Genomic DNA, 21,779 nt, shown 5'->3' with positions numbered 1-21,779 from the left:
CTGATTTTTGAACTTGCTTCCATTCTGATATTCCCCATGATATCTTACTGACTATTTTATCTCAGAGTGGCATGCAGTGCGGGCGCATGCTACTGATGCAAGCACGCTACAACTTTATAAACAGGCTAAAAAAAGAAACAAAGCTTTAGCTTATTAGTTATACAAAGAAATGATGCAAAAAACCATAGAGCAGCACTAACTCACAGACTAATTACAAACTAAATTGTGCTATATATTAGTATAAAAACATGTTTAGTAAGAATGGCACTGGTTCAGAAGGAATTAGGACTTCCATCTTGGTTCCGTTCGGTCCACAGTGAAAGCATTGTAGTACAGGCTTGCCCTGTTGCCTGAGCAACTTGTGACAGTGGCTTTTGGCCACAACCCCTCTATTTCTTCCCTTTTTATATCTGCCTTTGTTGGTATGTTCAGAATTAGCCCAAGTCAGGTCTGGTCATTTTCCCTAACATGGCACCAGAACATTCTTATTCTGATATTTTCTTAATATTGTTAATATTTCCCTCTTCTGATCTCTCAAAGCTAGTTAGCTTTAAGGGTCATCTTCTCCTGTAGAAACCATGAGACGCATTGCTACTGGTAGGTGGTCTGTCAAGCCTGCTAACTGGGTAATAAAGCTGAACTCTTCCACTTCCTGCAGAGGAAAAACAAAAGAAAGAAAAGAATTGGAACTGATCTGGTATAGCACACACCGGACTCAGGGTTTATGCTTCTCTTTAATTTACTTCGAACTACCTTTCTGCATTAGTAGATGTGTGGGACCAGCCTAGCTTGGCTGAGCTCATGGTAAACAATTTGCCTCACAGGGCATGTCAGTGTGATGCAGTTGATGAGGTGAACCATTTATATGATACCAGTTAAACTAGTCTGGGTGGAATCTTTTGCACCTTTTCTTTCCATTACACTGTTGCAGACACTGATCTACAGTGCTGCAGTTGGTGATCCATGTACATACAGAGCGGCTGGCTATACCACACTACCCACGGTATGCAGCTAAAAAGAAAGCCTGTCTTCTAGACTGAGGTGTTGAACTTCCTGGGGACTTAAGGTGATGAGGAACCCTGCTTCTCATGTCTCCATATTCCAGACTTTGTTCTGGCAACATTTCATAGGACCAAGTTGATGTTCTGTAGGAAATACTGTGTGCTGCCCAGCTTCTGCAGCTGGATGGAGCCACTCTAGCGTTCTTCTGATGCAATGCAGTTTACCCCTTCCACCAGCCAGGTATTTCTTTAACCAGTACTTTAGAAATTGCTTGCAGGAAGCACACATATTTTAGTTATGCTGCCAGCATGAGCCTTATCAATGACTTAATCTGAGTCAGAACTATTCAAATATTGGCTTTGTTGCTGTTTGTGCAAAATCTAATATGGGTTTACCATACAGATGCACCATGGGCATTTTGTGCATCTGAAACAGGAAGCCTGAAAAAGATCCAGCTGCTAAGCTGCCATGTCCACAGAGCGCACCCAGAGCACAGGCAGATCAAGGTACTGTGCACTAAGCTATGCTGAACTGCTCTATTGCCTGCTCTTCTGCAGCAGCTACAGCAGGGTATGGTAGATAAGTGTGAACTAGTGTCTCTTTTTTATCATGGAATTTTATATAAGCTAAGGTCCTACACCAGGAAGCGACAGTGCAGTGCAAGATCCCACACTGATTAGCCCACATCAACATCCGCCTGTGCATCACGGGCTTGTAACTTAGGAGGGTTTGTTGTAGGCACAATAAAAGAATATCCAGATACTTGAGAAGATGGAAAAATCATTCAGACTGTTGGTAACATCAAAACACTTAGTCTGGCAAGAGTTTAAGAACTGGAACTATTTGTTGTTGAGGAGCAGCATATCTACCAGTGCTGCTACTCATCTTGAATTTGCTTAAAACCTTACATAATAGGTTTACAAACTCCATACTTGCTTGCAGAAGTAGAAAATAGCAAAGCAGCAGGTTCCCCTTGGAGTATGAATTTGAACCCAAGCAGAACAGGCTGCTGTACCATCCACAAAAGTTTGTTGTGTGAGTTACAGCTCTTTTTGTCAGCTCTGAAACTCACCACTTTCCATTCTAGGTAGAGACCTTCTTCTGTATACAGCATATAGTCAATTCTCCTCCCATTCCCTTTCAGTGATGCCTTCCTCCCCTTTTGACTGGAACTGTGGTTCTTGCTGGTGGGGTAGACCAAGTATCCTTTCCTTCCTTCTTCACTTTCCAGCACCCTGTTTCATTAAAAAACAAAACAAGTGCTCTAAATGTTTGTTCATTCTGTCCCTTCATGCACTGTGCTAGATTCTCTCCAAATCCCCGTTAAGGATAATGCCTGTCCAAAAGGACTGTCAGACTTGTAGAGCACATCCTCTTCCATGTGTGTTTTCCAGTATGAGGCTGTGCTAAACAAACACTGACAGTGCTCTTAAAGCCTCAGGGCATGTTTGGCATCCACTGGTGCTGCACTGCTGGACCTACCCTTGTAGCTAGGAACACGGACACCCGCAAGAAGGACCCTGTACAGTATATTGCAATATAGTATTGCAATATACTATACCCCCTGCAGTAGTATATTGCAGCCCACAGCCCCTCTGTTGATTTCCAGCATTGCTGAGTACAGCAGAGGAGGAAATTGTTTCATGGGTTACTTCAGAACAGACTTGTGTACTTCAATACAAACCTCTCCATTTTGATCAGAGCAGCTCACTCTGGGGTTCCGACAACCGTTCTACAGACAGGATATGAATGAGGAATGGTTTCTGGAGCACACACCTGGGTAGGTGGTAGCTGGTAGCTGGTTTTGAGCAACCCTCAGCATCAAATTACAGTGTCTTTGACCCCAAGTTCTTACCTCAGTAGTAATGGCAGCGTAATTTATTTGATTCCTGTATATGACACTCTCCAAAGTCTTCTACAGAGATGGACTTACTCAGTGGGTGTGTTAGTCCTGCCCCCATCTTGCAAGGAGATTGATCCAGCCAAAACCAACTCAAAATTAAGAATCAGTTTCTAGGTACCAGTCCTGTGTTCAGGCAAATAAGCTGCAGCTTTTCCATTAGAATTCTTATTTTGGGTGCTTAAACCTTAGCAGTGTATTTTATACAGAAGTCTACTGAAGCCATGAACAACTTGATCTAATTTTTGAAGTTAGCCCTCCTGTGAACATGCTACCATAATGGTCCCTGTCACTGTATTTTACAGTAATTAGATGTTGCTGTGCTGTTCTGTACTGTTTTGCTGTTGTCTTGGGTTTAAAAGGAAACTTGGTTTACCTTCTTGTGTTCTATTTAAAAGATCTGCCAACAACAGAAACAATTGTGCCTGCAAAAGCAGGAGGTCCACATGGTAATTGCCTGTGTAGGGTATTGTGCAGACAATTAAGATTACATACAGTTGCAGCTGGTTTGAGGAATAACTGTGCATGCAGAGAGCGATACGTTAGGCTGTGGTTTTACTATCTGACTCAAAGGGTAAACAAACTACTTTGAAAACCACCTCCTTGAAAATCATTTTCCTTTACTTACCTGCCAAAGCCTGAGCTCAAGGTTCTGTAGTTTCCCTTGTAAGAGTTGATTATGCCATTAAGCTGCATCATCAACTGTCTAACAAAAAACACTGAGCCATGAACTTGGGTCCTAGCAGGTATAAAGCCTTTAATTTCACCTTGGGAAAAATAAGATATTTTTGATCACCTGGTTTTTAAAACTTGACTTTGGATGGGTTTTATGGTGTTGGATTTAGGAGTTTTTTAATGCATGCATGTGAAAGTACGGAATGAAGGAAAAACAAGAGACAAATACCTGAATCTTGTGATGTGTTTTAATGGTTGAGAAGTAAATGGTTTCTTTGTCAAATTTTGTCTCTTTGGAAGGATCTTAAAGGTGGCAGAGGGGGCACAGCACTTCCTGCAGTTGATTAGGTCTCAGTAGTATTATAATCTGTTTATCTAGGTCAGTTGAGGCATACAAGAAGTATTTTATGTGTCTTCAAAAGAGAACAGTAACAAAATTCTGGTCACATAATTATTTAGCCGGAACTTCTCTTAACCCACTTTGGACTTGGTGAGGTATTGAAGGTTCTTGGAGTTTATTGTAACCAGCTTATGAAAGCAAGCTTTCTTTTATGTATTATTTCATTTTAGCCTGTCACATAATAACTCAAATTAGTTTGCTGTCTGCTCCCCATTTGCAAACTGATCCTACAAAGAGCTACTGCAAATGATTCACTTCCTGGAATTCTTCTTCTAGGTTCAGGAAAGCAAGCTCTTTGATGGGACTGACTTCTTTCAAAAGTTGTATTTATATTTGGCAAAGCTAATTAAGTAACAAAGTAGAAGAAACTGCTGACTAGCACTGCAGTGCTACTAGCAAAAAATTTATTTGCATTAATTTAAAAGATGAATCTGTTTAACTTCAATTATATCCTTTCAAAAGTCCGCAAACACTGGGTATTCACTCAACCTGCATAACTGTTCACAGAAGGGAAATGTTAATTGTAAATACATGAGGAAAACAAATTGTAAACGTGCATGCATCTGCTTCTGCCTAAAACTTCATATCCAGTTGTTTGCTGTTTGTCTCTGCAGGATGCAGACACCAGTACTGGACATCTGGCTGTGCCCTGCCAACAGTAACATAATAACAACTTAAGTGAACTTAACTAATTACATGTGAGCTGCCCAACTAAACCTGAATTTTGTCAGAGTAATTGGCTTAATGCATTGACACAAAGAAAGGGAGGATAGAAAGTAATTGGAACTTCATTTTTTTCTTGAAAGACTTTCAGCCCCAAGTAACTCCAGAGTTTAAGTATGAATATTCTGTCAGGCAGCTCTCTGGCCACTAGCTGGTTGGTAGTGCTGCCTGTAGCTGCAGTGAACACAGGAAAAGTGTGAAGAGCAGTGTATGTAAGGGAGCTATAAAGCAAAACTCAATCCCTCATTAAAAAGCTTCAGGGGCCATCCGTCATTCAGACATGAAGCACCTGAGTTAAGGAGGACTTCTGTTACTGGTGCTGCAGCCTGTCACCCAGAACTTTGAGCCCTGTCTAGCAGTGAAGCCTGGAAAAACTAGCATTTAAATATTATTTTTTAGCTGTGCTCTCCTGTGCCAGACTCCAGTCAGGGTTTGGAGATGAAAATGGCCCTACTCCAGTGCTCTGCTCAAAAGTGACAATGATCTGTGTGAGATGAGATTATTTGTGTGCCTTTTGTGAAGCCTTGCTGAGCAGAAGCTTGTGTAGCTTCCAGCACTGGGGCAGGGCCCAGACTGTGACAGCTAGCTTATTAATTGTAATAATTACAGCCACATACAATTATTGTTCCACAATTGTGACTGGCTCATTTTTTGTAACAAGTATGTCCTTCTAGTCCAATATTGTATGTATGCTGTACTTAACATGAAAGAGATACCTAGGAAATAGTTTTTCTGCTGCTTTTATGGCCTGATTAGTTTAGTAATGTGAAGTACTTAATTTTATTTATAAACTAGAGAAGAATGCTGATGAAGAACTAATTCTGTAGATAGGTTACGCTGCCAGTTTAAATGTCTATTTTAACAGTCTGTAAAGCTTGATCAAGGTTTATTTTGAAAAATTTGAGATCAGTTTTAGGCTGTACCCTGTTTTGCTATGTAGATCAATGATGCTTGGTAGATACAGAAAGCTCCAGAGCTTCTGTGCTATTTAGCATTTAAGCATCTTTAAAGCTCAAATTTCATGAATGGCTTCAAATTTTATTGAATTTATCAGCATTTCTTATGTTTACCAGTCTCTTGCAGAGGTGAGAGGACAGGCTCCTGTTTAAGTACATCTACATAAGGTACACATGCAGATCCATGCTCTCTGCACATCTGCATAAAAAGCTAGTGGAAAGTGGGGTCTAAGAGAATTACAATGTTGTGCAGAAAACAAAGCCACACTGAGCAGCAAAAGGTATGATGGATATTCTGTTGCCAGCACTCAGAAATATTTTCCAGTTACATCTTTCTGAAGTGCTGTACCCACACACAGCTAGTGGCAGTAATACTCTTAAATCTTTGTTGATCATTTGATGACTTTTATTTGTCAGTCATTTATTTGTCATTGGAACTTAATTGCCGAACACAAGGAACTCTACAGGAAATAAAACAAAATGCCCTAGAAGTAATTGGTGATAGATTGCCTCAAAAGGCTGCCTGATAACACAGGGGTCTTAGGCTTGTTTTTTTATTTTTTTTTGTTTGGTTTTTATTGTGTGGTTTTGTTTTTTGTTTGTTTTGTTTGTTTGTTTGTTTGTTTTATTTATTTATTTTTTTTTTTTTTAATGTTCCAAGCCTCCTCCTGGAACCATAAAATAGAATGTTACACCCACATACAGATTTGCATTTGCAATTGATTGTGGGGCCAAATTACTTTACTTTTGCTTTCCAGAAATCCCTTTCATATGTACCAAATCCATGTCTTCAACACGTGAATAGAAACGCCTGGAAATTTTGCAGGCTCCTTAATGCACAAAGCATTACAGTGACTTACTGTAACAAATGTTTATTTATTTGAAGATCAACTAAGCCCAGACCTTATGTCTGGAATTCAGTTTCTTTGTTCAAAACAGATAACTTCAAAGGGTAGCTTCACCTAAATACATTCAACTGATGTCCATCTGTACCATGCCGTGTTCTGTACTTCGTGAGTAAAAATGTCAACAGAAACTGTGCCTATATAATGTTCCAATTCCATTATGTGTGTTAACTGAAGCATCTGCACAGATATGTTAATTCAAATAACTTTACATCTTTAGGATATTTGGGTAATGAACAGCTACAGCATCTTTTATAGTTAGTTAGTCAAATAACATAGTCCATTAAACTAGCCCTCAAGGTAGAAAAGGTGCAGAAAGGATCATCACATTAGTGAAATCAAGTGCTGCTCTGAAATGTAAAAAGCCTATTAATTTCTCTCCACTAGCATATTATTTGACAAACAGCACAGTATTCAAGAAACCTAACTTTTTTTTGCATTTTTCATAAGTCTGCTAACTCAAACCAAAGATAACCTCTTTCTCAATATCAGATATTCCTTAGAAGTAGTAATGCTGCACTAGTATCACTGAGATATTAAGCTGTGGCTGATGCGCTATTTAATTTGACATTCCTTTAGTTGCTGTACTTTATAGGGCTGTGACCACAGAGCTGGCTGCCTGCAAAAGCACTTCCAGACAAGCTGTTTGTGTACCCTTTTTGGCAGTGCTCGGTTTCCTGTCCTATAGGGCTGTCCAGGCAGGACCAACTCTAGAGAAATAAACCACCACTGACTAGTCGCTCTCATCTTCTCACCCACTGAAGCCAATTCTGTTAAGACTTAGAGAAGCAGCTCCTTCCCTTTTCATCTTCTTCCTCAAGTATCCCTGAGTAAAAGACTGATTGGTTTGTTGGGTTTTGGTGGTGTTTTCTTGGTTTGGATTTTTTACAGTCCATAAAACACCCCTCAGTTTTTTAAATGTTAAATAGCAAGCAATAAACTGGCTTTTGAAGGAATTGTCTAAAGCATGTGGGAGAATTAGGAATTGCATACTTCTGTAGGTTATCTGGAGTGCACACTTCATCATCATACAATCCTTCAGGATCCAGCAATGTACCTGTGAAGAGAAAGGGAGATGTGACTGTCCCAGCACTCCTCCTATGACCTGCCTCGGAAGGCTTTTGAGGGCAGAGGTGTGTGAAGACAGCATCTGTAGGGGGAAAAGGGACTGCACTGAAAGCACATTGTGTTCACTGCACCTCTGTCCAGACTTCCGTACTGCCTGCCACCTTCCAAAACATTGCCTGTGCCCTTCCAGCAATGGGACAGTTTTTCAGCCCCAGTGTCTGATTTTTTTGTTGGTTTTTTTTGTTTGTTTGTTTGTTTTTTTCCTGCTACAACAGTGTAAAACCATGTTATTAAACAATTCCATATTCTTACCTTTAGTCTCTTCACAGTTATAATTGCTACTCTAGAAAAAGACTAACTGCAGAACTAAAGTTTTTCTGAGTTTAAGTGAGTTGCACTAGGTACAAATAGCTTACAGTTCCATAAAACCTTTTATAAGATGAATCCTACCAGTTCATGGTGTTGTTGAACTGCGTTGTTCCATCCTCGCTTACAGTATTTATAGAACACCAAATGGAACATTGTGATCAAAAGCTGTAGGCTTTCACTGCATGCAGAAAGCACAGAAACAATAATTTGGCTCCTCCCCAAGTAATCCAGAGGTTATTTTTTAAGTAGAATAGGTGTGGGAAGTCATTCAAGGAGTTTGATGCTTAAGTTCCAGAATGTGGACTGAAGTTTGAGATCTCTGGTTCTTAATTATAGCTCAGCAAGACTGAACCGTTCAGGCTTATATACATGTTACAGAAAACCCCCTTATAAATATTTCATCTCCACCAAATTCTTACTTCCAATTAGCTGAAATCTCTGCTGCTTACCAGTGTTGTATGAGTGATTCAAAGAAATGTTCATACACGCATGGTTGGAGAAGGTCTTACCGATTGCCCATGGTTTATCCTCCCCAGGACCAATTCGGCATGGATCTTTGTAGTGTGTAAACAGAGAATGCTGTTGCTCCAGCTTGTCTTCTGCAAGGAAAGCATAAGCCCAAGAAAAGGTGTATCAGCTATGTGTGGTGAATCTTCGACAACCACACGTCCTGCCACAACAGAGAAGGCAAGTCCTCCTTCTTCCTTGATGCATATATATACTGTTGATTTGAACAAGTTCAATAGCAGCTGTACTGCACAGCACTATCTTGTCTTGATCAGAAATCCAAGCAAAGGCTTGCTAGTAACTGCTTTTTTACAGAGTCTTTCATAGAAAGACATTTTCAGTAGTGTCTAGCAGTAAACTGAAGTGAGTTTTGCAGCATATTTCTTCTCCCTGCCATTGACACTGCATGGTTTACTCTGGGACAAAACTTTAGTGGAGGATTGGAATGACTCCACAGTGGCAATGTGAATGGCTGTTGTGGGTTAAGCAAACTTTTTGTGGGTTAAACTTATGTTTGAACTTACTCAGACGTGTGTATCTGAGTAAGTTCAAAGATAAAAGCTTGTGCTTTACTTGCTTCGGAAGACTTCACTGAATGTTTTCCAAGCTATAACAGATAAGAGAAAGGGCAAATGATAATTCGCTTGGGATATTATCTACAGCATTAAAGTCATTCTGAACATAATCAGCATGACCTATCAACTTTAAATGAATTTCTTCCTAATTGCTGCTGTGTTCCTTGCATTTAGCACATCAAGCTCCTAGGATTATTTAGGAAGATAAGCTACAAAAATGTGTATAGCAGAATTTCAGACACTGAACAAATAAGCAAGTTCTAGTTCTGCATGTGCTATTTGACATAGCAGTCATTGTACCTGGGAAACAAGCACAAGCAGAACGTGATCACACCAGCTGCTACAATTCCATTTATATTAAATGGCAAAAGAACTGGCAGCAGCTTCTGCTTTCTTTCTTGCAGCATTTACACCTTTTATGAGGTTAAAACTTCTTAGCAACACTTGAAGACTCTCTCTTGGGACCAACAGAATATTAACCTGTGTTTAGAGCTGCTTCTGTAAAACACTTGTCACTGTCTATTGCTAAAACAGCAGCAAATGTAAGTACATATGAAAATGGACTCCTCTGAAGTGGGAAACAGAACTTTGAACCATGAGCTGTGTATCTTGGCCAGAATGCAGATCACACACTGCAGGAAACACATTAGATCTCCATGTGTGAAATGCTGTTCTTCCAAGGGAAGAAGCTCTTGACCTCTCCCAGTTATGAAGGAAGCAGAGCACAGACATGGAGTGCAGTAATACTGTGTCCATAGCTGTAGCCATATTTGCCACTTTTTTAATAGGGCTCATTAATAGAGCTGACTTTCATCTACCTCATCCATACCAGCTGATCTATCTCACTGCATCTTTCTAGGTCCCCCCCACCTCCCCTAACTAAGCTCTTGATATTGAGAACATCCTCATAATCTCAGGGAGACTGAAAAATTAACTTGGCAGAGTACCCTGGAGATGTGGCAGTGGATAACTGACCTCTCAAGATTTGCCAGGGATGCAATGCAGAGAATTGCCTATTCTGCCTGAACAACCAATTGGTTTGTTTAATGTTTATGGAAAAGTATATGATGAAACCTTTATTCAGTTTATTTTTCCAGGTTTTCCCTTGTTATATGTCTACAAAATCTCCCCCAGAACCAAGGTAGATTAAACTCCTGTCATGACTACCTTGCAGCTGTGACTCTGACAGTAGCAAGTCACAGCTGATGAGACAACCCATCTGACTGGAAAGCTTCTTATCTTACACTAAAAGGTTTTAAAACATTAATAGACTTCTACATATGTCAGTCAAAAGCAACTTGACCTTTCAAATAACGTTCTCACTAAGTGCGTAAGTGTTGTCATAATGTTCTGTAAAGCTGGAAGGGAAAACTGAGTTGCAGAACATTTGTCATAAGCATAAGGTCACTCATAGGCCTGGAGATCTTTGAAAACTGTTCTGTCAATACAGCTATGAATAGAAGCTTGATATTCACTGAAACATTAATTACTTGCATGTGAGTCTGTGGAGTGGGAAAGAATACAGAAAATTATACACAGAACCACAGAAAGCTGATAAATGCTTAAAAAAATTAATATGTTGAGTTCCCTGTAATGCTAACAAATGTCCCTAGACAATGAGTAATGAAAAAATGGAAGAGAAAGGAAAGAAAGCAATCTAGAAATAAAAACCAAAGTAACCAGCATAATTTCTGTTTCCAGGCTGAGTGGACTTTAAAGGGGAAGGGGGCAAATAAGCAGCAGAGATAGCAAAAATAAAATGGATTTTTATAATCTACTTTTCAGTCCTCTTTAGTAGTATTTGCAATGTTTGCAACTATTATCTGCAGAAGCAAATAGTTGCAGGTCACAACAGCATTAAGTATACCCTGTGCTTCTTGTGCAAAATGTGGGCTAGTGCCAGACCTCGAGTGGAGAACACTGACGACATGTTCTGCCTCTTGGCTTTGCTCCTGTCTTTCTTCTCATGCTGCACAGCCCCATTCACTTTTCCTTTGCCACCTGGCTGGGCAGTCTTCCCTTTGCTATTCAGCAGGTGTTTTATTTCGTTGGTGGACATCTTTGCTTCCAGGCCAGTCCATACACCCATCAGCACTGCCCATGAAACAGCCACATCACAGATCTGGCAGCAGATCTGGCTGTTCGTATCCACCAGCTTCTGTCTCTCTTCACCGGTGCTGCTCCAGTTGCCACCTCAGCCTGTCTTTATAGCAGCGTGGCTAGCTGAAGGCCTCTTACTGAGCACATTTCTTCCCCCCTTCCCTAAAAAAAGCTCACTATCACAGCTACCATTCTATTTTTTCCTAATATGTTAGTTTAACTACAGTATTTTCTAGCCATTACCACTTACTGTTCACCTCCACAGTGCATAACAGGTTCTTCTAGCAGTCGGAACATTTGCCAGCACTTCCTCAGACCATTCTGAGTTTACTTTGGATCATACAGTTGTGACCCATTTATTTTTTGGTACATATGAGCTGAACACCAGAAGGGCTGTGCTTCTGGTTGATGATCTCTTCTACCCTATTAAATGTTTCTCCAACTTTGCTAAAATCTTCTCTTACAAGTGTCCAACAGCTCCAAGGCATTGTATAAGGTCAGCAAGGAGCTCTGGTGGCTGCCTGAGCTGTACTGAGCAGGAAGGCAGAGAGGATACACAAACACAATGTCCTGCACTCTATGTTAGCAGTTTAACCCTTAGCAAAGTCTAATATTTATGTTTGAAAAAAGGCTACCATCTCTGTGAACTCACCACCCATTAATTTTGTGGAGTTCTCTTTCTAGTACCTTCAGTATCCAAATATAGAAGAAAAAAATTATTAGAAAACCCCAGAAGTACACAGCATCAGTTAATTTTTTTCCAAGACTGATTCAGCAGTGTTTACTTCTCTGCAGCATTAATCTCCTGTCTATTTGCACCAATTACTTTTAACTGCATGAATTTACTTCTTTTTTTCTCCACAAAAATCCTGTAATATCCATGTCTTTCATTAGTAACAAAAATTCCAGTACAATAGATGTCTTCTTAATTCAAGTAAAACTAAACCACTGGATCTGTCCTCATTATTGTTACTGGAAGTCACAAATTATTGCCCATTGTGCCTTAGAAAGCATCATGCTTACTAATCCAGCAGAGCTGGTATGTGTCAGCTACCCTCTTTGGCTTGTTTCAAGGCTAGTACCTATTTTAGAAGTATCTGTAACAATTGTTCCCTTGCAAAAGCCAGTCACGGGTTCAGATACTGCTATAGCCTACAGGAATCAAGAACTCTCCTGTTTCTTTCTGGAATAGGTAGATACCAAGAAAATAAAACTTTGTCTTACCAGAGGAGCAGTTATCAAAGTTAAGATCTCCACAAATGACATCAAAAGCCACCAGCTCCTCTGGATTGGCTGTACTGGAGGAGGAGGTAGATTTTCGGAATTCAGACAGCCAATCTTGAAGCATATCCAGTTGCTCACATCGAACAGTAGTATCTCCTGTAGCAAACAAATAAACATCCAGATAACCAAAACATGAGACAAGACCTCCTTTTAGCAGGTTTCTCAGCCCAAGGTTAGTTGATAAGCTATTGCTAGACATCTTGAGAAAAAGGGTGCAAGATAAAAAATGGTGTGGCTAATAGTATGTTCAGCACATGGTATGTAGCCCATTATGGAGTTCATTAGGAACCACACTTTTTGATGATTTAAATACCTCCTCTTGAAGTCAATCATACCAGGCATGGCTGAAGAAGTAAAAAGACAAGGCATCTACATCTATGCTGCAGACAACTAGACAAAACGATGATGCTTCTAGCCAGAGGAAGAGGATGATCTGCACAGCAGTTACAATCAGGAATTCACAGTTACAGCCCTACTTCAGACCAAACTGGATGGCATGTTCTGGGGTAAATCACTTGATCTTTCTTTGCTTTCTGATTTTTAAAATGAAAAATTTAACTTCAAGTATTACTAGGAAATACACATGTATGGTGAATTTAAGTTGATCACATTGTAATAGTCTATATGACGAAGAAGAGATCTATTTGCAGGGGGGTTGGAACTAGATGATCTTAAGGTCCTTTCCAACCTAAACCATTCTGTGATTCTGTGATTTGTGTTCAAGTAAGAATGCTTCAACTTGAAGTATTTTTTCCTATTTTTAAAGGTATATGTAGATACGGGTTTAGGTAGGCAGGACTTAAGCAATGAAGAACCAGATCCTTTCACCAGTTGCTGGGAAGTTACACAAGGCTCCACGTGCGGAGGATGTGCCTCTGTTTTATGACAGTGGTAGGAAAGGGTTCAGATTGACTGGTTGTTAAATATTTTTACTTGCAAAACTATCTTTAATTGTAGTAACTAACAATACTTAATTCTAAGCACATGAGGTGGCATGAAGTCACTGGCTCTTTTAAAATGAGTACAACAAAAGTCTGATGTATGATGATGTGAGCAGGACACATTGTAGAAATAGTTCTTTACTATGTTGTCTTTGTTGTCTTCCTTTTCCTTCTCGCTGTAAATATAGTTAGCAGTTGTAATTTTCCTTGTTTCAAACTTGAAATGCTATGTCAAGTCAGAACAACATTACTTCAGAATAAAAGATGTGTTTTCAAACACCACAATCAGAAGGAAAAGTAGCAAAGCCAAAATGACCTGACTACAATTTTATTTTAACCTAATTTACTACTTTGTGCTAGCTATTAAAAAGCTGTAAAACTTAATTAGAAACATCCATTATGTACATCCAAAGCTGCTTTCAGTGACCACTCTGGAGACAGTGACTATTCAAGTCCACATCCTCACAGCTTGTTAATCACTTGTCTCAACTGCAGCTGTCACCAGCACTTTATAAAGAGACTTTTCAAACATGAACTCAGCACACTGTAATTGCATTAGCACCCGGACAAACTTTAAGCATTAAGACTTCACTTTCCTACCACTACAAATGTGTGAAGGGTTGGATTGTCAAGAACATCAGGGGAAGGGGAGCTGGGAGTGGTGTTAAAACAACAGTAAATACAAATCAGTATTGTTCAACTGATTTGAATCAGTAATGTTCAACCAGGCATGACTTGATACAATCCTAAACAGTTAAAAGAAATATGGAAAAAGGACATGACCAGGGAAAGTGAGTGCTTTAAATATAAAGGGAGGTACAAGTGGATCTGTTCCTTAACACAGTTTCTGGTTACCTGTACCTCACGTTCACACATACCCTAACCACACAGCTTGACACAAATCCAGACCAGTGTATTCTTGGGAAACCCCCTTCCTACCCAGCACAAGAAAGCCTTACCGTGAAGATGTAGGTAGGCAAAAGCACAAAAAAAATAGGTCACGTGCAATAAATACAGCCTGGAGCAGGTGACATGAACCATAAAAGTTGTGCATGACTAACATACATGCTGCTATCCAAAGATACAGACAGAATTACAGATTCATGCACTAGCTAAGGCAGGGCCAACTACAGCAGGACTGTGGCCAGTCAGGCTTTGAGGACCTCTGTGGTTGAAAACTCTATTATCTCTGGTCACCTTTTCTAGTGCTTTGTCAACTTTACAATAAAAAGCGTTATCCTTTTTTTAAATTACATTTCTGGCAATTCAGTTTCTGCTCACTGCTTCTCATTCTGTCTCTGCGCCCCACTGAGGAGAGTCTGCCTCCATCTTCCATTCACCTTCCTGTCGGGTACTGACACACTTCTGTAAGATCCTTCTCCTCCTGAACCTGAACAGTCCCAGTTTGCTCATTTCTGGTGAAGCTTACTCAACTTCATGGACTGTCCTCCTTTGCAGCATCTGAATCTTTCTATCCTGTCTCATCTCCTTAGGCCAGTACTTCTTTCTGGTCCACCTTTGTTTTCTCATCACACAATTTTTAAGCATGGTGCTTGTTAACAAGAATGCAGTAACATCTTCCTCCCTACAAAGTCCCCATTATATAAACTGATCAATCATCTAAACCAAGCTTTTACATCCCTGAACTGTCCAAGTTTCTTTGCATTTTCTGTGTTACCCATCTAGCATGGCTTCACTAGGATGAGAGATAAAATAATACACCCATTGCCACATGGGCATAAACCTCAGGCAGCAACCTGTCACAGATCAGCACAGTGAAGAATGTAGCAAATCCACTCAACTGAAACACACAAAGGAGGAGTTCTCCAAAACACAAAACTCTTGAGAAAAACAAAAGGCAAAACCATTTCGGAGAATATTGCAAAAGGTGTTTGGTAATGTGCATTGCTGTTATTAAAAAGCCATTGCCTACATGGTGACATACATCTTGCATGGTAAAAATCCTGCGCCTTTGCAGCAGCACTGCACACCAGAGAGTCTCAGGGTTGTACAGGAAAATAGTAGCCTTGGAACTCTAGAGGCAGATGATTTCCATTTCTCTTTAGAACTGTAGAATTTGTGATAGACTGGCAGCTCTGACTATTCCCACTAGAGGTCATAGAAGTAATTGCACTCCAGTACACTACATGGAGCAGGTACAATGAAGTGAGTTACATTTCCATGGCACAAGATGGGATCCTTTACTGCGATTCAAACATAACTGTTTTCTGAGATAATATTAAGCTGTCGCTATCCGGATTACTGAGTGGCATAGCAATACTGCATGTATCTGTAGGCAGAAGGTACTAGTGAGACTCAGAGCAGTGCCCATAATCAAGATCTTTGGAAATGAAGGTAACATATCTAATTGGACATCTGAACAGAGAAGCCAAACCTGAAGCCAGACCTTCCAGAGAGACAGACATTTCAGAAATTGTTGCTGACATGAAATAGCAGCAGTAGGTATTAACAGAAGAGACCTTGGTAGTAACTCCCAACACTAACATTCAACTTCTTCCTCCAGCCTTCAGCTCTAATTAAGTGTTCAGATAGAAACACTGATCTGACTGACTGCCACCAGTGATTAACCAGAGACTACTGATTTGGACTAATTGCTTTACACTCTTGTCCTCAGTAACTGGCCTGGAAAAATGCAAATAATTGTGTTATGACTGGCTCCTACAGTCAGCACTTCCAAACTCTTTGCAAGTTCCCTCCAGCTTCAGATATTGTGGCAAGATGAAAGCATAGTGTGGGAAACCTCAGCCAGCATAAATAAAGACTTCACTTTTGTTCATTATAGCATAATCGTACTTGCCCTTTCCATTCACTTTGGAAATGCTTAAGTGAAAACCTGGCTTTAGTCAGAACTGAAGGTAGGTACTGTATTACACTGAAGATGACTGTTTTTGTCCTACTCTTGAAAGATGTTAGCAGGAGCACTGCGGTGGCTGAACAAAGCAGCTGACAAGCCTAGGCAGAGGAAATCAAAACATTCAGTGAAGGTTTTTAAAACCAGAGTTCTCAGCACTGATAAGTGCTATGGGATATACCATCAGGGAGCTGGGGAAGAGGAGCAAAAAGAGCTTGTAAAGTGTAGGCTGTGAAGCCTAGTCAAAAGAAAAATTGTTTCCAAGCCAAACCCAAAGGCTTCAATTTAGCCATGAGACGGGCTGTGGCACACCTGGCTGTGTGACAGGTTAAGCAGACCCCCACCCTTGCAACAGACTTAACCCAGGACAGCCTGGGGAAACAAAAACAAACTACCTAAAAAGACAAAGCAGCAACCACCCCCCAACCCCACTCCCCTTACTCTGCTGGGTTAGTTTTGAGCTAGGTCAGATCTCCTGCAAGTGCAACACAACCTACAACAGCCATGGTTAGCCCAGCTGAGAGAAGGAGGTAAGGGCAGGCTGCCAGGGGTTAGGTATACCATCTTTGCTATTTTAGAAACATATCTGGAATCACTGCTTAGCACCAAGGCTGCTCCTGGTGGCACAGTCAGAATTTCAGACTCTGAGGGGTCTTTCTCAGTCCTGATCTGAGTTCTGCTTAAGCTGTGTGTAAACTTGTGGAACCCAAAACTGGTGCTAGAGAAGCAGAGTTGCCAGTACCTGTGGTGCTAACTAGATTCACACTAACCACAAAACAGGGACATGAACTCCAAGATAGTATCCAGCACGCTACATTATCTGAGGGGGGCTGGAATAGCTGGAGGCTTGCTCTCTTTTGATGGCTTGGTGAGGTGTCTGAAAGGCATGACTTACAAGGGAGGTGGGTGGATTCTGGGCAGCAAAACCTGTCCAAAACATTAATCACTGACTAATTGAAAGACACAAAAGAGCCATGTAAACTTAATAGCCCCTTGGAAAATAATTACATTTAAGCCTCATTAAAGGATCTCTTCATTTGTCACTGAAATGCAGCTATTTCCACAGTGCAAATGAAGAGCTGCTTCATCGCAGCATTCAGTAATGGGTAGAGAATTGAGAGGACAAGCTACATCTCATTCTGAAGTTTTATTGAAAAAGGTGAATGTTAGGCCGGAAAACACAGTAATTGTTCAGAACAGAGTTGAGCTGCACATCTCTTGAGAAAAGCAGTAGTAGTTCATCCTTGACCATAAGAAGTTTATCCCTTCAGCTTATACTCACACATATATCAGAACTGTCAAGTGTAAGTTTATGTATCCTAAAGGGAAGTCAAACTGCACTCACCATGTGTGACTGGATGATTTAAACGGCTGACCTTTTAAACAGTGCATGTTTTTACAGATATCACATCTCTACATCGCTGAACTGTTTTTTAGATAATTTTTTAAATGCGTGAAATGTTATGAATCAGATTATACAAATCAGAAGGCACAGCTCTGCCAAACACATGAACTTTAGTTTTCCATTTCATTAGATAAACTAGTATGATATATTAAAGGACAGTCATACTCTTAGCTCACTGAGTGCTCTGTTTGAACATAGTTTGAACCTGGAAAGCCTAAAAATATGAAGCAATAATGTAAGAAGGAAAATGGAAGTTTGCATTTTACCCTTGAAAAAGCTTTAGGCTGACCTTGAAAATAGAACACTACTTCCCCATTTCCCCCCATCTTCCTTTTCAGTATTATAGGGACTTCGCAATGCAGTTATCAGAGGCTGAGAATACATGACTAGGTAATAAAAAGGAACAGGACTGAAAATGGAAGTTTATGATCTAAACGAGACAGCAACAAATCTCTGCTCCACAACAGCAATCCCATGGTACATTACCATAATTCCAGAGTTTAAAATAGAAAACCAGAGAAGGATGTTACGTTGTTAAAATGTAGCTGAAAAATTAATGACTCTTCTTTACCACTACCCAGTCTCTCTAATGTACTTCAGGGACTGCTGAGTTTGTTCCCAAGTCTGTCTGTCTGCAGCTGAAGCTGCAGAGAAATGAATGAAGTGATGAAGTGGAAAGGAGCCAGCTGCTTGACCAGGTTAACCTCAACATGCTGTAGCACATCGGCTCAACCTTCTGCCACGTGTAACAGATTGCTAACTGGCCTCAGCCCATAGCATACTTGCTGTCTAGGTAGTCCAAGAGGGCTGTGTTGTGCTCTCCAGCATTCAGGAGCACAAGAATAGCAGTTGAATCAAGGAAAACGTCAGGATATCCATCACCCCTCTAGTTAAATTACATTCTAATCTAATCTTACACAAAGTAAAGGTTTGGAGATAAAGCTTTTATTTTACTCCTACACCTACTAAGTATAGAACTGATAGTTTTGATACAAAAGATAGGAGAGACACGTGGAAAATTTTCCACAGGCATCTCCAAATTGTTCAAATATTTGTCAGTTTTAATTGATGAGTGTTGGGATGAACAGCTCAAATGGAGAAGTGTCTCAATTTCAAAACATACGCATCAGAACACTAAAAATGGAATAAAATGACCCTACTATCTATAGACTTTATTAATTTGCTTTCTGGATTTGGATTGTAAAATGGAGATGAGGCCACTCATCTACCTCAGCCCTGCTCTGAATATTTAGATTAAATGAGAGCTGAATGTTGAGATACTATCATAAAAAAAAGGTCATAAAAGATGGTTGATGAGAAACAGGCTCCACCACAACCTTATTTAATGACCTTAGAATACTGTTTCATGAAACAAAGGACACACAGCAAGCTGTGGAGTGCTGTAGTAAATGTTATAATGGGATTGCTTACAGGAAAATTTTTCAGTGAGTGTATTAGCCTGCTTGCCGTTCATATATGAAATTTACAGGTCAAGACCCAGAGAATCTGGGTTTATGCCAGCTGCTGATTTCTGCTGTCCCGTATACCTTCCGTTATACCTTCAGATAATCCCCTGATTATATACAAACAAACGTTTGTATATTGATACTCACAGTATGGGCTGTTAAATGCCCTTGAGTAATGATAGCAATGTATATGCTAGAATAACAGCATTTGGTTAAGAGGGAAGAAGGAAACCTCTCAAGGCATATTTTTTTGTTTGTCTCCTATAATACTTAACTACCCCAAGAGGGAAAAGGGAAAGGTTTGGGGATATACTTTTTACCCTGCTTGACTATTTCACTGCTATTTGCAGTGCAGACTGCACCATGTCAGAAATACTGGAGGAGCAATGCTTGTTACCCTTGCACAAGAACACCACCACAGGCCTAGTAGGATATGCAATTTAGTACAGTACCTGCAATAGCTTGCAAGTGAGTGCAGGAAATGTATCCCACAATTCTTTGGTCCTGAGGTGTACTTCCCACTTGCACCTGGGAGGGAAGGAAGAAATAAAAGGGTGATTAATGGAAAAGCTCGTACAACTCCACTTCTACTGTGGCCGTGCAACCTCTGTACATGGTATTGGCCTTTTTTTCCCCCAATCTTTCCATCTTGGCTCCATTTTGAAAACACACACACCTGAAAACCCACTGGGGCTTCCTGGGGTCCCACTGCTGCTAGCATGTTGCCTCCCTCCTGATCACCACATCAACCTTTCTATTTTGATCTGCAACACATGTAAAATGTGCAATGTGAAATATGCCAAAGGAGGCTGGGGAAAAGGATGAAACATGATATAAATACTGGGTTTAGACCATGTTTTCTCCATTCCACAGCAAGTTTTAAATTTTGATGGATTTTTTCCATGTTTCTACAAAGTTGTTAGGGATTTTTGCTACATCTCAGCAAAGTGTTTACATTCTTCAGTGCACAGCAGCAGCCCCCATGTCTGTCAACCAGATGAAAAAACAATGTGTGCTGCTGCTCTTACTCACAGAAGAAGCAGGGCTTCCAGGGAAGCTGGAACATAGTATGATTCCTCATCTGTATCACGTGCTACAGTCTTTTAAATATATATTTGCTGGTAAACACAGCCAAATCAGAACCAAGTTCTGATTTAGGTTTTTACCTCTATTGAAGGGTTTGGAAGCTCAGGACTTACACAGCTGCAAATCAGAATTTCCAGTGATTGGAGAATCAAGATTTGGTTTGAGGCAAGAAACTAGTTTAACCATATGGTTTCCCTCTTAGTAGTTAACATGGCAACACTGCATGGACTACTAAAGGAAATGCCCACTGAGGAAAGCTGTACCCAGGGCTCAGAAAACAAAACCACAGATGACTCTTCTTCACAAGGCTTGGTTCAGATTTCATCTGACACCTCTAAATAACAAGCAGAGCTCCATTTCATACAGACACAGTTATGTCAGCTTGGTTTTCAACTATCCAAGAACCATCTGATTCATTTTATAACTGGAAAGTCAGCTCTTCAGTGAGTGAATTTGGAAGTTATTTGTACTCAGCAAACTTTCAGGTTTTGTTCTAACTAGCAGAGTATGTAATAAACAACTTGCAGTATTCTGTCCTCAGCCTGTTCAGTCCTCATTTAGACAGCTTTCCAAATGGGTATCGATGGTGCTGTTATTGCTGTGCCCATACAGTTCACCTGCTTCAGGGAAGGTGAAGGTTAAACCAAGACAGGGAAAATACATGCAGTCACTGATGGATCCACCCCTAAGCCAGAGGATTCTCCTGAACTTGTAAGAGTGTAGCAGAGACTCAGAGGACATCCTGATCTGCTGGATGGCTGCTTGAGACTACTACAGATGCTTCACTATGCAGACCTCTTTCTTCCTCCCTCAGGGTGCCCTGGTGTGAATATGTTACAATGTCACAGGTGAATTAAAAGGATTGTTCTCTCCAGCTTTTTCCTGCAACATATGCCATTCCAATAGCAACAGTGGGAAACCACCAAATTATAACCTCTACTATTTAGGGGAGGCAGATGTATCAATTATATTTTCCAAATGTTGTAACTCAGATTTTCTCTTCAACTCTGAAAACTATATATTGTAATGTCTGCTAGTTTACAAATGTGCAGTGTCCCCTGCTGCAAAGAAAAGTGTGTTGTATGTCTTTCTGTGCCACCTACTGTAACCGCACTGAAAATACTCCATGTAAAGTTTCCTGCCTTATAGCAAGAATGTGCTGTTTGTAATCCTGTTATTAACCACAACAGATGGAATCAGTGTCAGTGTCTGTATCCAAAAAGCATAAAAGATTTAAGTCTGAAAGCTGAACTTCCAAACATAGGCTACAGTTGAGAAAAAAAAGTCAGCTCAAACTGCCTTTAGAATTTCCTGTGCAGCCTTAATGGAGTGTCTTTAAAAGGCCTCATACTCATCAACTAATTAATGCATAGCAGCAGCATCATTTGCATTAAGCACAAATAAATACACTGCATGCACTGTCCCTGTGTGCACAGATCCATACTAAAGTGGTCTTGGGATCTTTCACTCTCAAAGAACGACAAGAAATGGCCTAGAAAAAAGACTGACTGTAGCTACAGGCAGCTGGGTGAGTGCAACAAATGC

At 40.3% G+C, this 21,779-nt stretch overlaps 1 protein-coding gene across 3 annotated transcripts in view; it reads right to left on the bottom strand.

Moving 5' to 3' along the window:
* Positions 1 to 495: 495 nt before the first annotated feature.
* The window catches only part of SMPD3 (sphingomyelin phosphodiesterase 3), a 115,665-nt gene continuing 94,381 nt past the window's right edge, over positions 496 to 21,779 (bottom strand). For all 3 annotated transcript variants that reach the window (XM_057425418.1, XM_057425417.1, XM_057425419.1), the window contains 6 exons: positions 19,601 to 19,676; positions 12,405 to 12,560; positions 8,508 to 8,597; positions 7,555 to 7,618; positions 2,075 to 2,237; positions 496 to 652 (listed from right to left, as the gene is read on the bottom strand). In XM_057425418.1, the coding sequence (XP_057281401.1) occupies positions 551 to 652; positions 2,075 to 2,237; positions 7,555 to 7,618; positions 8,508 to 8,597; positions 12,405 to 12,560; positions 19,601 to 19,676 (651 nt within the window). In that variant the 3' untranslated portion in view covers positions 496 to 550. The remainder of the gene's footprint in view (positions 653 to 2,074; positions 2,238 to 7,554; positions 7,619 to 8,507; positions 8,598 to 12,404; positions 12,561 to 19,600; positions 19,677 to 21,779) is intronic.

Source organism: Pezoporus wallicus, unplaced genomic scaffold (genome assembly GCF_028554395.1).
Source record: "Pezoporus wallicus isolate ANWC-B61680 ecotype Strahan unplaced genomic scaffold, APGP_CSIRO_Pwel_v1 contig_8693, whole genome shotgun sequence".
Lineage (NCBI taxonomy): Eukaryota > Metazoa > Chordata > Aves > Psittaciformes > Psittacidae > Pezoporus > Pezoporus wallicus.
This window is presented reverse-complemented; position numbering and strand designations above follow the sequence as displayed.